Source organism: Rana temporaria, chromosome 8 (genome assembly GCF_905171775.1).
Source record: "Rana temporaria chromosome 8, aRanTem1.1, whole genome shotgun sequence".
In the NCBI taxonomy this organism is placed as follows: domain Eukaryota; kingdom Metazoa; phylum Chordata; class Amphibia; order Anura; family Ranidae; genus Rana; species Rana temporaria.
The window spans coordinates 188,078,422-188,095,975 of record NC_053496.1 but is presented as its reverse complement, the minus strand read 5'-3'; the positions used below and the strand labels follow the sequence as shown (position 1 = coordinate 188,095,975).

The following is a 17,554-nucleotide window of genomic DNA, read 5'->3' as shown; positions in this document are numbered from 1 at the left end:
CTCACAGACTGTGGTGATGCCTGAAGGGTTGCCTAGGCAACAGGCAGGTATATAAGGTTTCACCTCATTTGACCCACCAATCTACTGACGAAGGCCAATGAGAGGCCGACACGCGTTTAGAAGGGGGGAGCCCTATCTGTGATGTCAGGTGAAGCGCCGTGGGTCTAGATCGGCGGTGAATGAGCTGGTGATTTGATACTTGCTGTTTTTATTGTTATTTCTTGTAAGTGTAACTTTTTAGGGGACTCTCGCTATGACTAAGCACTAGTTTCAGTGCGAAACGCGTCAGTAGTCGGGTTTTATTTTGCTGTGACTTGTAGTGCTTTCCTTCCTTTAATAAAGGCGACAATTTGTTCAGAGTGCGGCTGTCCAGAGACAATTTTTGTTCCTGTGTAACTTTTTAGGGGGGGGGTCTTTTATAATAAATTCAGAAGCAGAGAGCACTATGGTACTTGTGTTTATTCTTTCATGTCCTTCCCCCCGGGATATAGAAGTGGAATTGATTATTAATAAGTGAATGGAGGAAGGTGGTGTTTGGAGACAATTTATACGTTGATTCCCCACACAGAGGTGCAGTCTGGAGACTGTAGGAATTACTACCATTGGTAAAGTGGACGGATCGTGATCGGACACGAGGAGTGATCTGTCTATGAGTTTTATACTCACCCTTGAGGTGAGCATGCATTTTAGCAGGTGGGGGTGCGCACTGAATATTGGATCCATTTAAATCGGATTTCTCACAGCGGTGACAGCTTTGGAAACCTCCATATGAACTGTTTTTTTATCATTTATTTCTTTTTTCATAAATAGTTTTATGGAATGTATAATTATTTGTTTCTATAAGATTTATAGATACGCAGCGCTGCACTATTTTCACACAATTTATACGCAGCTTCTACTTTTCAGAGGTGCGATATCCTTCTCTGTACAATCCGTGTTTTATTGATTGCATGGAATATTGGAATTTTCTGAGATTGTGGATTTGGGGTTTTCATGAGCTGGAAGCCACAATCATCACAATGATGACAAATCACGGCTTGAACCCTCTTGCTTTGCATGTAATGAGTCTCTCTCATATATTAGTCTCGCCTTTTAAGTTGCATTAGTGAAATAAATGAACTTTTGCACCATATTCAAATTTTTCGAGTTTCACCCGTATATCAGGGTGTGCTTCTTCCCCACATGTCCAGCAACATTCATATACAAGACATTTCCCGCACTCACTAATACACCTCGAGGGTTGTGTGGGACCCCTGATGTACAGGAAGACAGGACTTCAGTGAGGAACATTTCCCTCACTCAGGACATGGATACGGCTTTTCCCCCTGTGTGAGATCTCCGATGTTTGGAAAGATTGGACCTATCTGCAAAACATTTCCCGCACTCAGAACAGGAATATGGCTTTTCCCCCGTGTGAGACCTCTGATGTGTGGAAAAATGGGACTTATCTGCAAAACATTTCCCGCACTCAGAACAGGAATACGGCTTCTCCCCCGTGTGTGATCTCTGATGTGTGGAAAGACTGGACATCCGCGAAAAACATTTCCCGCACTCAGGACAGGAATACGGCTTCTCCCCTGTGTGAGATCTCTGATGTGTGGAAAGACTGGACATCCGCGAAAAACATTTCCCGCACTCAGGACAGGAATACGGCTTCTCCCCCGTGTGAGATCTCTGATGTGTGGAAAGACTGGACATCCGCGAAAAACATTTCCCGCACTCAGGACAGGAATACGGCTTTTCCCCCGTGTGAGATATCTGATGTTTGTTAAGACTGGACTTCTGTGAAAAACATTTCCCGCACTCAGGACAGGAAAAAGGCTTCTCCCCCGTGTGAGATCTCTGATGTGTGGAAAGACTGGACTTCTCTGAAAAACATTTCCCGCACTCAGGACAGGAAAAAGGCTTCTCCCCCGTGTGAGATCTCTGATGTGTGGAAAGACTGGACTTATCTGAAAAACATTTCCCGCACTCAGAACAGGAAAAAGGCTTCTCCCCCGTGTGTTCTCTCTGATGTGTGGAAAGATGGGACTTCACTGAAAAACATTTCCCACACTCAGGACAGGAAAAAGGCTTCTCCCCCGTGTGAGATCTCTGATGTGTGGAAAGATTGGCCTTCATTGAAAAACATTTTCCGCACTCAGAACAGGAATACGGCTTCTCCCCCGTGTGAGATCTCTGATGTCTGTAAAGCTTGGACTTCATTAAAAAACATTTTCCGCACTCGGAACAGGAAAAAGGCTTCTCCCCCGTGTGAGATCTCTGATGTGTGGAAAGATTGGACTTATCTGAAAAACATTTCCCGCACTCAGAACAGGAAAAAGGCTTCTCCCCCGTGTGAGATCTCTGATGTGTGGAAAAACTGGACTTATCTGAAAAACATTTCCCGCACTCAGAACAGGAAAAAGGCTTCTCCCCCGTGTGAGATCTCTGATGTGTGGAAAGACTGGACTTCATTGCAAAACATTTTCCACACTCAGAACAGGAAAAAGGCTTCTCCCCCGTGTGAGATCTCTGGTGTCTGGAAAGCTTGGACTTCATTAAAAAACATTTCCCGCACTCAGGACATGGAAACCTCTTATGTGTTGGAAAGATAGCACTGTCCCGCACAGTCTGAGGTTCCTCAGGATAAGAGGAATACGATGGTCCGGCACCGTCCCGCACAGTCTGAGGTTCCTCAGGATAAGAGGAATACGATGGTCCATCTACACTGTGTGGTGCCGGATAGACATTTGAGGTAGTCGGGTTTTCTCCTGGACTATACTGTGTGATGTCCTCATCTTCTACTTTACAGTCTGGAGACAAAGTGAGACAATCCTCTGAGGTTTTCCTCATCTCCCGTCCATCTACTAAAATAGAAATACAAAGATTATTACTAGACATGAGCTGATTGGTTCCCCTAAACCAGGACTCCGCCCACATCAGGCAGCTTTGTCTCTGAGGATCTTACAATTCCCCCCTTAAGGTAACTAGTAAATGGGTCCTCTGATCTCCTACCAGATCATTTCTTTATTCATGGACCTTAGTCAGAGAGTGAGGAAACAACGAGAACTGTCTTTTATAGGAGAGACAGTGATGAGGGGATTATAGGACGAGGGTCAGGAGTATGTAATGTACAACATAAAGTATATAGTGCAGGGGTCAGGATTATGTAATGTACAACATATAGTATATAGTGCAGGCGTCAGGATTATGTAATGTACACTATAGAGTATAAAGTGCAGGGGTCAGGAGTATGTAATGAACATGTAGCACCCTGGTGTTTAGGAAGGGTGGCTAATAAATGGAGTTCACCAGGTGGTAGTTATCCTTGCTTATTGTTAGGAGATCCACTGATTCCTCTCTAACTTTGGATGGCTGCACCTTTTCTCTTCTGTCACTAGGTGGCACTAGATAGACAAGGGTGTAGCAAGGTCGGATTATGAATGGATGGGGAGTCTCAACCAATTTGCAGGGGTTTCTTTGGTCCCTTGGCCTGCTGGGAGAGCCTATTTGGGTGGAGTCAGGTGATCAGGGTTCTGTGCCACCTGGACAGCTGTCTGGGTAGACGTGTGTTATGTCGCCCGGGTTCTTAGGCCGGAAGCCTGAGGCCCATCCAGGAGCAAGAGAAGCAGCGCAGGGTTGGGACTGCAGGATTGGATTCCAACCGAGAGTAAAGATTCAGCCGAACGGGGAACCAGTTGTGGTCGGAGGTAGAGGGGAAGCTGTCGCCACTAAGGGACCATCCACCTTGTTACCGGAGACTACAGTTAGTAAGCTGGAGCCAGTACCAGAGCAATCTTCTCTCCAGCCTGGGACAGTGAAGAAGTGGGAAAGCTTCAGCAGGTGCCAAGCCAGGGACCCAGCAGGATAGCGTGGGTGACGCTTGAGGACCATCAGTAAGTGCCAAGCCAGGGACCCAGCAGGATAGCGGGGGTGACGCTTGAGGAGCATCAGTAAGTGCCAAGCCTGGGACCCAGCAGGATAGTGGGGGTGACGCTTGAGGAATATACAGAGGGTTAGCTGTAGAAGAGCTCAGGACATTTAGTGGCCACTGAATCTGGAAGTAGGGAGGAGCCCAACACCTCCCGGTTCGGTTTGCGGCAGAACAAGCGAATGGACCGAAAGAACATTCGAACACCGTTAAAGTTTTTGGGGCCCGAACGTGAAAAATCAAAAGTGCCTGCAGGCTCTATATACTCTGAACAGCAGTATACAGGCGGTCCCCGGGTTACAAACAAGACAGGGACTGGAGGTTTGTTCTTAAGTTGAATCTGTTTGTAATTTGGAACAGGTACATTTTGTAAGTGTAGCTCCAGCCACTCACCGCACTTTCTGTCCCAATAGAAAATTTGGGGTTATTAGGGAAACAAGGATTGGTGATAAAGCGTTAGTGGAGAGGAGACACCTTTTTCCCATATTACAGAAGAGAATTGTAATTACACGCCCCTGTTAAACAGGGGCAGAAAAATAGGGCCTTAGGCGGCGGTGGTAGTGCTCTGAAACAAAAATATTCTTAGAAGCTATCAACATGAACATTGAGGAGGAATAGGATAGTCACTCAGCATAATAGGATAGTCACTCAGCATAGGCAGTCTTCAAGGGATCCCACATCCATAGAAAAATCAAATGGTTACATCAGCATCAGGTGCTTGGTAGCTGGTGAGCCAAGACTGATTCATTTTTATGAAGGTGAGCCGATCAACAGAGTCTGTGAACAGGCGCACTCTGTGATTGGTTACAAAGGGATCCTCGTACCTGGAATCAGCCCCCATATTAGTAATCCTAGCCCACCTCCGCCACAGGAGCCTCGGAGACACTCAGCGCGTGCAGTGCCGCCGTTTTAGTTGATCCTTCGCCATCTGGGGAGTCTGCAGGAAAGTCTGCGGCTTCGGCCTAGGCTCCGGCCATCTTGCTACACCTGGCGACGGCTCCAGCAGTCTCCCCGGGATCCCCCCTGAACGCTCTGAGTTAGTTTCACCGCTGTACAGGCCCCCGGACCACCTAGAAAGGATTCCTGCTGAGCCCCTTCACCTAGCAGCGGCTTAATTAAAGGCCGAGGCCTGCTGGACGGCTGCCATCTTGCTATACCCAGTAACAGCCTAAGGAAGTTTTACAGCAATTCATAACCATACAATCCACAGATAGGACCAGACCGTTACCTGAGCAGAGTCACTGACTGACATGATACACGGAGAGACTGCAGGACGAGTCTGCTCTCACTCCCAGGGCTCGAACTGGTGCTAGTAGTAATCGGCGCACACTCCTAGTAGTAGGACGTGTGGCTCCTAGCTCCAGACAGGCAGGGTTCTCCCAGCTCCCCTGCTCCAGCACCCAGGACCAGTGCACTTCCCTCCCTTTTTCCTCCCGCAGAACCCTCAGGCATCATCTCCCCGGAGCATCAACTAGGTAAGGGCTGCTTCTCAGGACAATACGCCCCCCCCCCCCCAGGACAGTTTGCGGCTGTCCTTTTCAGGACAAGCCGCGGCTGCTGTTCCCTCGACCCCAAAGACCCAAACCACCGTTGTCCCATAACAGGCCTGAATGTCTTCTCCAAGGTAATGGAGAAAGAAGTTGTACAACAGCTGCAACATCATTTAGACTAGGGGTGCAACGGATCAAAAAACTCACGGTTCGGATCGTTCCTCGGATCAGGAGTCACGGATCGGATCATTTTTCGGATCAGCAAAAAAGGTTCTGCAATGCACCCCCTCCCCACCAACCGAACCACCCCCCCGGAGAATAGCAGTTGGATGGCAGGGGCGGCACGGTTAGTTCAAATGTTTCTTCTTTTTTTTTTATTACATTATCACTTTTTTTTTTTTAGCTTGTCGTTTTTACTTTTTAAATTTTTGTATAATTTTATTTTTAAGATTATTTTTCTTCTTCTTTACTTTTTAATTACTTATTTTTTAATTGAATTATTATTTCTTATTTTTTTTACATTTAACTTTATTGCTATCACACAGGAAAAAACAATTCCCTGTGTCATAGCAATTGAAGGTGACAGGTTCTCTTTGTTAACCCTGTCACCTCCAAAAACAGTCCTCACAGTTGAGATGGGAAGAGCACAGCTCACCCCTCTCACTGTGTGCTATTTGCAGCAAGGACAGGAGACTCCGCAGCTGGGGGGAGGAGGGGGGGGCAGAGCCAGCCGGGATAGGTGTAGGGGGAATGGACGGGCGGCAGCTGGGGGAAGGAGGGGGGGGACAGAGCCAGCCGGGAGAGGTGTGAGGGGAACGGACGGACGGCAGCTGGGGGAAGGAGGGGGGGGGGACAGAGCCAGCCGGGAGAGGTGTGGGGGGAACGGACGGACGGCAGCTGGGGGAAGGAGGGGGGGGACAGAGCCAGCCGGGAGAGGTGTGGGGGGAACGGACGGACGGCAGCTGGGGGGAGGAGGAGGGGGGGGACAGAGCCAGACGGGAGAGGTGTGGGGGGAACGGACGGACAGCAGCAGCACATTCTCTGCTAGAAACCAACTCACCGCCCGTATGTTTAAACTTCTCCACTCCTGCTCGCACACAGCCCCACCTCCTCCTAAGCCCACGCTGTAATAGACAAAACACATCAGCGCATTGGACACGCATTCTGTCTATCACAGCGTGGTTAGGAGCAGGCGGGCTGTGTGCAAACAGCGGGGACAATTTCAATGTGTTTTTTTTACCGCTTTGCTCTGCAGTCCCGCGGCACGCCACGGATCACGTGTGTGCCGATCCGAAGTCATTGATCCGTGCGGATCACGGATCAATGACGATCTGTTGCACCCCTAATTTAGACGCCCACAAATTATTCGATCCGTTTCAAATCGGGTTTCCGTCCTGGTCACGGGACAGAAACAGCACTGCTCAAAATATGGGATGACGCCCTCGAAGCAGCAGATGAAGGAGAATCTTGTCTTCTGGTACTGCTGGACCTAAGCGCAGCATTTGATACTGTAGACCACAAATTATTACTGACTCGGCTAGCCGAAGTAGCCAGAGTCGCGGAATGTGATTTATCTTGGTTCTCCTCCTTTTTGGAAAACCGATCACAAATAGTGAAACTTGGTCCTTTCACTTCTGAAAAACGCACGGTGTCATGCGGAGTCCCTTAGGGATCCCCTCTGTCGCCTGTTCTGTTCAATATCTATCTCCGCCCTCTTTTTGAAATCATCAGTAACCAGAAGTTACTTTACTATTCTTATGCAGATGACACACAACTGTATTTTCGCATCTGCAACAATAAGGATCATTATCTCGGACTAGAGAAATGCCTTACTTTGATAGAAAATTGGATGATGAAGAGTTATCTTAAACTCAACGGCTCGAAAACAGAACTTCTCCTGTTTCACGCCAATCGAAAGAATCAACCCGCAACACAGTCACCCCCGCCCATTCTGGGTAAAACTATCAGCCCTACCACCAAAGTCAAAAGTCTCTGAGTCATTTTTGACACCCACATAACAATGGATGCACAAATAGGGTGCGATCCGCTGACTACTGACCATCTGCTGCGCCTACTACGCAGACTCACTCCCTTTATCCCAAAAGAAGACATAGCAGTCGTGGTGGGAACAATCATCAATTCCAGACTTGACTATGCAAAAGCCCCCTATCTCGGACTCCCTAAATAGCAAATCACTCGTCTGCAAGTCGTTTAAAATACGGCCGCTCGACTTGTGACTGGGAAAAAAACATGGGAATCAATCTCACCTTCACTGAGATCCCTTCATTGGCTGCCAGTAAAAGACAGAATCACTTTCAAGGCACTCTGTCTGACGCATAAGTGTATTCAATGAAACGCCCCCCAATATCAATGCGAAAAACTAAAAGACCATAACCCCAATCGCGCTCTGCGATCCACCAACCAAAATCTACTCCAGATACCCAAGGCCAGATACAAGTCCAAAGGAGATCGAAGATTTGCAGTCCAAGGACCTAGACTATGGAATGCTCTACCAACCTGCATCCGATTGGAGGTGAACTACCTGGACTTCAGAAGAAAAATCAAAACCCATCTCTTCTGAGGGCGAAAGTTTACTTAGGGAATGGACACTAAGCGCCCAGAGGCGATTCAGTTCACATGCGTTGCGCTATACAAGTTTCCCACTCACTCACAAAGCCTCCAGCAGCACTGAATGTGCGTTCAGAAAGAACACTGGATGCAGGACAGGCCAGTGGCTCAATTGCATATTGTGCAAGCTCTGGCCAGTGGTCCATCCTCAAGACCCAGTAACCCAGAGGATTTTCTGTTGGAAAGGTCTCCAAGTTTGATCTTGCCCCTAGATATTCCTGCACCATGTAATACAGACGCTGGAGACGGTTGCTGGAACCGATCAGACCTTGGGGCTGAGGACTGAAGAATTGTCTGAAGGCATCAGTCAGACGGCCACCTTCTCCACCGCTCTTTCTGTGATTGAACGAAGCCTCAGCAACACGTTGTCCAGCACCAGGAAATTGTAACCTCCCAGGCTCTGGAAACGCATTGCACAAACCTTTCTGCAAGGCCTCCCGAAGATGTTTCATCCTCTGCGAAGGCTGGATAAGTTCTGCAACCTTACCCTTGTAACGTGGATCAAGAAGGGTTGCCAGCCAGTAACGATCCCTCTCCTTGATGCCACGAATCCTAGGGTCCTTTCGCAGGCTTTGCAGGATCAGGGAGGCCATGCAGCATAAGTTTGCTGAGGCTTTAGATCCGGAGTCCTCTGGGTCACTAAGGATCACATGATCCGCAACCACCTCCTCCCAGCCACATACAAGTCCATGGGTTTCTGGGGACTAAAAACGATCCCTTGAAGACTGTTGCTGAGTGTTATCCTCCACCTCCATGCTGACACAATACTCCTCCTGTGTGATCGGCGGGCCCGCAGGAATACTATCTGGATAAAGGGGGCCTTGAGAGGTATGGAAGTCCTCCTTTTCCTCCCGCTGTTCTGCTTCAAGTGCCCTGTCCATGATTCCATGAAGCATGTGCTCCAACAGGAAGACAAGAGGGACAGTATCACTGATGCATGCACTGTCACTGCTCACCATCGTCAAAAGGTGACAGGACAGTGCATGCATCCTTGATCATGAGCCACAGGAGTGGTGAAATAAAGCCAAGATCCCCTGACAATGTCCTGGTGCCATACTGACACAGGTACTCATTGATGGCCCTCTGCGGCGTGTGCAGCCGCTGCAGCATTGCCAACGTTGAGTTCCACCTGGTGGGCATGTCATAAGCGGTTCTTGGGCAGGTTACATTCCTTTTAAAGGTCAGGCAGCCGAGCACTGGCATTATATGACTGGCGGAAATGTCCACAGACTTTCCTGGCCTGCCTCAGGACATCCTGTAAGCCCGGGTACCTACTCAAGAACCGCTGCACCACCAAATTCAGGACATGAGCCAAACATGGAACATGGGTCAAGTGTCCCTGTCAGAGGGCGGAGAGGAGGTTGATGCCATTGTCGCATACAACCATGCCTGGCTGAAGCTGGCGTGGCGTCAACCACCTCTGAGCCTGCCCCTGCAGAGCTGACAGAATGTCTGCCCCAGTGTGGCTCCTGTCCCCTAAGCAGACCAACTCAAGCACCACATGGCATCTTTTTGCCCCTTGAACACTTATGGAGCATCGCTGGTTCAGAGGTCAAATACGCACAGGAGGAGGCCATGGAGGAAGAAGAGGAGGGGGTGGAGGAGATAGCTGTGGCAGAATCACCACTACTAGCATTTTGGAGGCGTGGTGGTGGAACAAGCTCCAACAATACTGTAACCTGTCCTGCATCCTTTGCAGCTGCCAGCAGTTACCCAGTGTACCGTGAAAGAAAGGTAATGTCCCTGTCCATGCCTGCTGGACCATGAGTCAACGGTAATATGCACCTTACTGCTGACCGCCCTGTCCAACGAGGCCATGACATTGCCTTCCACATGCCGGTAGAGAGCCGGAATGGCCTTCTGTGAAAAGAAATGGCATTTGGGAACCTGACACTGAGGTACCGCACATTCCACAAATTTACGAAGGGGGCAGAGTCTACCAGCTGAAGAAGCAGCAGTTGCAGTGCCAACAATTTGGCCAAGCTAGCATTCAGACACTGAGCATGTGGATGGCTGGGACCGAATTTCTAAGATTTAGCAACAGGGGTAGGGAAATTTTCCTGCTACAAATCGGATGTTGGTGTACCGCTAGCATACTGCACAAGATTACCAGATACTGCGGACATACTGCACAAGATTACCAGAGACTGCGGACATACTGCACAAGATTACCAGAGACTGCGGACAGACTGCACAAGATGACCAGAGACTGCAGACATACTGCATTACTTGTCTTGCGACTTGGGACTTCAACGTTGCATGACAAGTCGTACCCCATGATTTCCAATGAGAACCATTCATATCTGTGCGACTTCAAGTCACAGCGACGTCAAAGTAGTCCCTGCACTACTTTGGTCCCTCTTTGATGCAGCTTGAGGTCCATAGACCTCCAGAATACACAAGCATTGCTTTAAGTCGCGTCAAAATTGCGGCAGAATTGTGCAACTTTCAGACTGCGTTAGCCTGAAAGTCGCAAGATTCTGCCACAATTTTTTGCTGCGATTTTGCAGCGACTTGAAGCAATGCCTATGTATTCTGGAGGTCTATGGACCTCAAGTCACATCAAAGTGGGACAAAAGTAATGCAGGGACTACTTCGAAGTCGCTGTGACTTGAAGTAGCACAGATATGAATGGTTCTCATCGGGTCCGACTTATCCTGCAACTTTCCAGTCCCAAGTCGCAGGACAATTTGCAATTTTTTTTAATAAGTGTGGGGGGGGGGGGGGGGTGTTGACGCCTGCTATCTGTGCTGTAATTAATTTTTACATATACAAAAAAAATGTTGTTAATAAGTGGGTAAGCAGGGGGGGGGGGGGGGTGACGTCCGCTAATTTTGTCGCAAATGAAGTATAAAAAAAGTTTTTTTAATAGCCGCGGGGGGATTGACACCCGCTACTATCGTAGCAAATGTAGTAGAAAAAACTTTTATTAATAACCGGGGGAGCAATTCTTACGTATTACAGATATTTGTGTTAATAATCTAATAAGTGTGTGTGGGGGGGGGGGGGGGGGTGGTTGTGTTCCCTGCCTGGAATAAGGGGGGTGGAGAGCGTTCCGGCCGCTATTTCCGACGAATATTCAATATATAAAAAAAAAAAGTTTGGCGCTACCGTGATTGCACAGACGTGGCGCTACCCATACTTCACTGTGCCCGGCGCCCGGATTCAGTGCACATAAGAACCTTTTTTGGATTTTTTTCCCCCTTAAAGGGACATTTTTATTTAAACAACATTTTTTTTTTTTTTTTTTTTTACTGACTGGGGGAGGGGGGGCAGCGCCCGGGCGCCCTTTATGGGCGGGCTGCCACTGCACTCCACCAACTCTTCTGCATGTTGTGGCTCAACACAGCCAGCTGCCGAAAAAAAAGGAGATAAGCTTGGCTAGACTGGATGCAGTGGATATATATATATGTAGGAGACTGTATGTATATATATATATATATATATATATATATATATATATATATATATATATATATATATATATAATTTATTGGACTGCAGCTCACTGAATCACCTGCCTGCCTGAAAGTATATTATAAAAAGTACACCAGGAACGGCCTGCAGTCAGATCTAGCTACACTGGATGCAGTGGATATATATATGTGTGTAGGAGACTGTGTGTGTATATATATATATATATATATATATATATATATATATATATATATATAATTAGGGTTGTCCCTAAACCGATACTAGTATCGGTATCGGGACCGATTCCGAGTATTTGCGGGAGTACTCCCGCAAATACCCCCGATACCAAAATAGAATACTTGCCCCCCCCCCCCCCGCCGCTACGCCGCATCCCCGCTTGGTTAATAGGGGCGGGGAACATTACAGCATTCATTTGAATAGCTGTAGTCTTTCCCGCCGCGTATAGACACTCCCCCTTGCTCGGGTGAACTGTCCAATCCCGAGCAAGGGGGAGTGTCTATACGCAGCGCGAAAGACTACAGCTATTCAAAGCTGTAATGTTCCCCGCGCGTATTAACCAAGCAGGGATGCGGCAGCATGTACGGTAAGGGGGACATGACTGCTTTTTTGGGGGGGGCTAGATATGGGGAGGACATGGCTGGATATGGGGGGGGGGGGTCATGGCTGGATATGGGGGACATGGCTGCATATGGGGGTCATGGCTGCATATGGGGGGGGGGTCATGGCTGCATATGGGGGGACATGGCTGGATATGGGGAGGATATGGCTGCATATGGGGAGGACATGGCTGCATATGGGGAGGACATGGCTGCATATGGGGGGGACATGGCTGCATATGGGGGGGGACATGGCTGCATATCGGGGGGGACATGGCTGCATATCGGGGGGGACATGGCTGCATATCGGGGGGGACATGGCTGCATATGGGGGAGAAATGGCTGCATATGGGGGGGGGTCATGGCTGCATATGGGGGGACATGGCTGCATATGGGGGTCATGGCTGCATATGGGGGGGGGGTCATGGCTGCATATGGGGGGACATGGCTGCATATATGGGGGGGGCTAGATATGGGGAGGACATGGCTGGATATGGGGGGGGGTCATGGCTGGATATGGGGGACATGGCTGCATATGGGGGTCATGGCTGCATATGGGGGGACATGGCTGGATATGGCTGCATATGGGGAGGACATGGCTGCATATGGGGGGGACATGGCTGCATATGGGGGGGACATGGCTGCATATGGGGGGGACATGGCTGCATATCGGGGGGGGACATGGCTGCATATCGGGGGGGGACATGGCTGCATATCCGGGAGAAATGGCTGGATATGGGCGGGACATGGCTGGATATGGGGGGGACATGGCTGGATATGGGGGGGGGGACATGGCTGCATATATGGGGGGGACATGGCTGCATATATGGGGGGGACATGGCTGCATATATGGGGGGGGCATGGCTGCATATATGGGGGGGACATGGCTGGATATGGGGGGGACATGGCTGCATATATGGGGGGGACATGGCTGGATATGGGGGGGACATGGCTGCATATATGGGGGGACATGGCGGCATATATGGGGAGGACATGGCTGCATATGGGGGAGACATGGCTGCATATGGGGGGGGACATGGCTGCATATGGGGGGGGACATGGCTGGATATGGGGGGGACATGGCTGCATATATGGGGGGAACATGGCTGCATATATGGGGGGGACATGGCTGCATTTGGGGACACATTTAAAAAAAAGTATCGGTACTTGTACTCAGTCCTAAAAAAGTGGTATCGGGACAACCGTAATATATATTTAATGCACTGCAGCTAACTGAATCACCTGCCTGCTCAATCTATATCACACTCTGTCTCTGTCCACGCCAACATCACACTACACAGGGCCGACGTGCATCTGCCTTATATAGTGTGGGGCGTGGACTTAGTCCCCCTGAGCCATGATTGGCCAAAGGCACCCTTCCTTTGGCCAATTATGGCTCTCTTTGCTGACAGCGCTGGGATTGGCTAAAGAATGCGGGTCATAGTGCATGCTTTGGCCAATCATCACACAGCAATGCACTGCGATCTCGCAGTGCATTATGGTACGTGACGCGGCGCTCAAATTTGGCGCGAACGCCCCATAATGTTAGTCTTTCGATGAACAAGAGAACAGCCAATGTTAGAGTGGAACTCATGTTCGACCCGAACATGAAGCTCATCCCTACTAGTGAGAGACCGGGAGCTCAGGGAGAGAAGATCTGCAGTGAGAGACTGTGTGAGAAGAAGAGAACTATTCTGTGTTACCAAGAGTTATGTAGAACTAGCGTTAGTGACCGTAACAAGATTTGTTACCATAGGAGACGGCGGTCCTACCTATACAGAAGTGGTGTCCGTCTGGAGGCCTTCCACTGTATAGCAGTCTACCTATAGAAGTCTCAGAGTCTGCCAGTTGTCATTACATCTACTCAAATGTGTCCTGGCCCTAAACCGGCTCTCCAACCGTTCTTGTTCAGAGATAATAAAAAGTATGTAATGTACAACATAGAGTATATAGTGCAGGGGTCAGGAGTATGTAATGTACAACATAGAGTATATAGTGCAGGGTCAGGAGTATGTAATGTACAACATAGAGTATATAGTGCAGGGGTCAGGAGTATGTAATGTACAACAGAGTATATAGTGCAGGGGTCAGGACTCATGATATTGGTATTCAGTAACCAGTGGCGGATGAAATGATTACTGGAGAGAAGTTGCAGAGATCCCACACCACTGCCTCCCATCTCCTGAGACTGCACTCAGTGACTTGGGTCTGAGACTATACAGACATATCCCTCCACCCGGCACAGCCAGCAAATAACAGAGCAAGTAACCCGGGAGAATTGTTCTGTCAGAGATCTCACTAGACCCGGGCATGGGGCAGAAGACCCAAGGTACATACCCCAGGTGTCTAGGTCAAGCAAACCCTATGGTGAAAATCAACATTTTGCTTTGAGCTGAACCCCAGAATCTCCATAAATCCAGTCTAGAGACATAAATTGTGTCTGCAGCACAGAGAAGGAAGATTATCCGAGAGAAATACAGGAATACAGGACGGGGAACACAGCTCAGGAAAGTGACCAGGGGATTACAGGCTGATATCACCCAGTCCCCGCCCTACTCTGGACCAATCAGTGATAAGTATGGGTGGAGGAATGGATTTAGTGTTAATGACCCACCTGTGCTGATCTCTGTAGGAGTGTCCTCCTCTATAAATGTCCCCGTTATTCCATCCTCCTCCATAGACTGCTGATCATCCCTCACATACGTCTCTTCTTCTTCTGATTTCACCTCAAATTCTATATCGATTGGATCTCCACTCTAAACCAAGAGAATGAGAGAGAATATCATCTGTAAGATATAAACTTACATACAAAATCCACACATCATCTCCACCAGTCCATGTTCTAGATGCTCCGCCCCACCGACCTTGTAACAGTGGGGGATGGTGTGACCTTCCTGTGTGGAATCCCGGGAATACAGAGGACGGGGACATCTCTCTGGTGGGTTCCTGGTATTAGGTGGCTCCATCATATCCTTGTGTCCTTCTGAAAACTCCTCCATCACTCCATACTCCTCATCCTCCTCTTTATACTCTTCTTTAACATCAATATTATCATCCCCGAGGTTTCCACTCTGAATATAGAATAAAACATTCATTATAATAAACATGTTTGTGTATAAATCATAACCACCAATAATTGTTACTCATCTACCTGATGATGGTGGGGGATGGTGTGTTCTTCCTCCATCACCCCATCCTCATCATCCTCCTCCTTCATCTCTTCTTTAACCTCAACTTTAGGATCTCTCAGGTCTCCACTCTGAATATAGAATAAAAATGACATCAATGGTAACAATGCAGATAATGTACAGATCCTAATGATACTATCAGTGATTGTTCCTCATCTACCTGATGATGGTGGGGGATGGTGTGACCTTCCTGTGTGGAATCCTGGGAATACAGAGGACGGGGACATCTCTCTGGTGGGTTCCCATTACTGGATCCATCTGTAGGAAACACACACACTGACTGAATACATTGTTTCTATGTGTTTATCAGATGATGGGGGATCTAGGTGGAGCCTCCGTACTGCTCTCTCCTTTACAATAAAGTCTCCTCTTACCCGGTGATGTGAGGGGCGGCTGATTGTCCATCATGACGTCCTTGTAGAGATCCTTGTGTCCTTCTAAATACTCCTACATAGGGAAATAGACAGTGATTATAAAATCAAACACGTGTATCATAAGTCCACCTCTTAATAAATGCTCCAACCCGTATTATCGTATAATCCATTAGTATAAACTGAAAAGGTGAAACTGATGGAAAAAAAACTAATTTCCGAAATGAAGAAAATGTTCCGGCCCCGTAAGTGGGGGATGTTCTGACCCTGAAGGGGTTAATGTACGACTCCACACTATATATGTGTACATACCTCCCAACTGTATGAGATGGGAACGAGGGACTTCTATCAGCAAAAGTATGTAAACATAGGACACACCCCCTGACACACCCCTTAATGAAGAATAAAAAATAAAATAAAAAAATAGGTTAAACCCACAAGTGCATTTTTACCACTAATATTCCTTTATATTGGCTTTTGGAATTTACAAATGCAGCAGAAAAATGTAGAAATTGGATGGAAGGTTTAGCACCGGGAAAGACTTTTTGATAGATAAATAGTGCATTTTATACACATGTATATAGATCAGACCAACATGAGGGACACATGAGGAGGAAAGAGGGACTTTGTTGTGAATGAGGGACAGTCCCTCCAAATCAGGGACAGTTGGGAGGTATATGTGTGTATTATCATCTGCTGGAGATAAAAGACGTCACAGTGACTATGGAGGAAGAGGACGGACATGACGGGGTTACTGGGTGTAAATAGAAAATAAGATCTTATTACCTCCTCAGCTACCGATTCCAACAATGTCTCCTCACTACTTCGTACCTCATGGAACTTCCTGTCTTTATCTAACATTACTTCCTGTTTGTATCTGACATCACTTCCTGTCTTCCATAGAGACTTCCTTTCTCTATGGTATAAGTGAGATCACCACCTTGTGGATCTCAGAGGAACTGCACCCCCGAGAATCATCTTATAATGCAAAGGCGGCCTTGTGCTGTGTGTGTATGTATTGTATATCCTTATAGATGGGTCATCTCCACTCCCACCAAGGGGGAGAGAAATATATTACTGCCTAGTCCAGCCAAAGCCAGGGTTCCTCCAAAGGGTTCTAGGGGTTCCTTGAGCAATGGACAATTTCTGTCTCTTAGTAACAACTGACACCAATGATCTGTAAGGAGGGCAGTCTTCCCACTGATGACAAAATAAGGGGGTCCTTCTCCCATTGACCACCAATGTAAGGGACCACTACACTGACCACTGATATAAGGGGGTCCTTCTCTCATTGGTCACCACTGTAAGGGACCAATAAACTGACCACTAAAACTAGAGCTCTGGGTTTGGACTGAACCCATGTTTGAACAGAACTTGGCTTGTTTAGGCGGTTGGCTGATCTAAATACATGTTCATCCAATTCCAACTTTTGATTGCAGTATTACTACCGCCTCTAAATATAGCAGCTTCCTCACCAGGTTGGATGATAGGAGATAAGTTGCCACAAGTGTCTTAACGCCCAGTGATGTATAACTACCAGACTTGTATCATGTCCTCAGTCTCTGACCTTCTCTTGTATCATGTCCTCAGTCTCTGACCTTCTCTTGTATCACGTCCTCAGTCTCTGACCTTCTCTTGTATCATGTCCTCAGTCTCTGACCTTCTCTTGTATCATGTCCTCAGTCTCTGACCTTCTCTTGTATCATGTCCTCAGTCTCTGACCTTCTCTTGTATCACGTCCTCAGTCTCTGACCTTCTCTTGTATCACGTCCTCAGTCTCTGACCTTCTCTTGTATCATGTTCTCAGTCTCTGACCTTCTCTTGTATCATGTCCTCAGTCTCTGACCTTCTCTTGTATCATGTCCTCAGTCTCTGACCTTCTCTTGTATCATGTCCTCAGTCTCTGACCTTCTCTTGTATCATGTCCTCA

The 17,554-nt window shown here is 48.0% G+C and overlaps 1 protein-coding gene across 1 annotated transcript in view; it reads right to left on the bottom strand.

The window, feature by feature from the left end:
- LOC120910661 overlaps nucleotides 1-17,554 on the bottom strand; it is a 148,491-nt gene that overhangs the window by 89,438 nt on the left and 41,499 nt on the right. Inside the window, 2 exon segments of the mRNA XM_040322414.1 lie at nucleotides 1,318-2,574; nucleotides 4,961-5,081. Coding sequence (XP_040178348.1) covers nucleotides 1,318-2,574; nucleotides 4,961-5,081 — 1,378 coding nt within the window.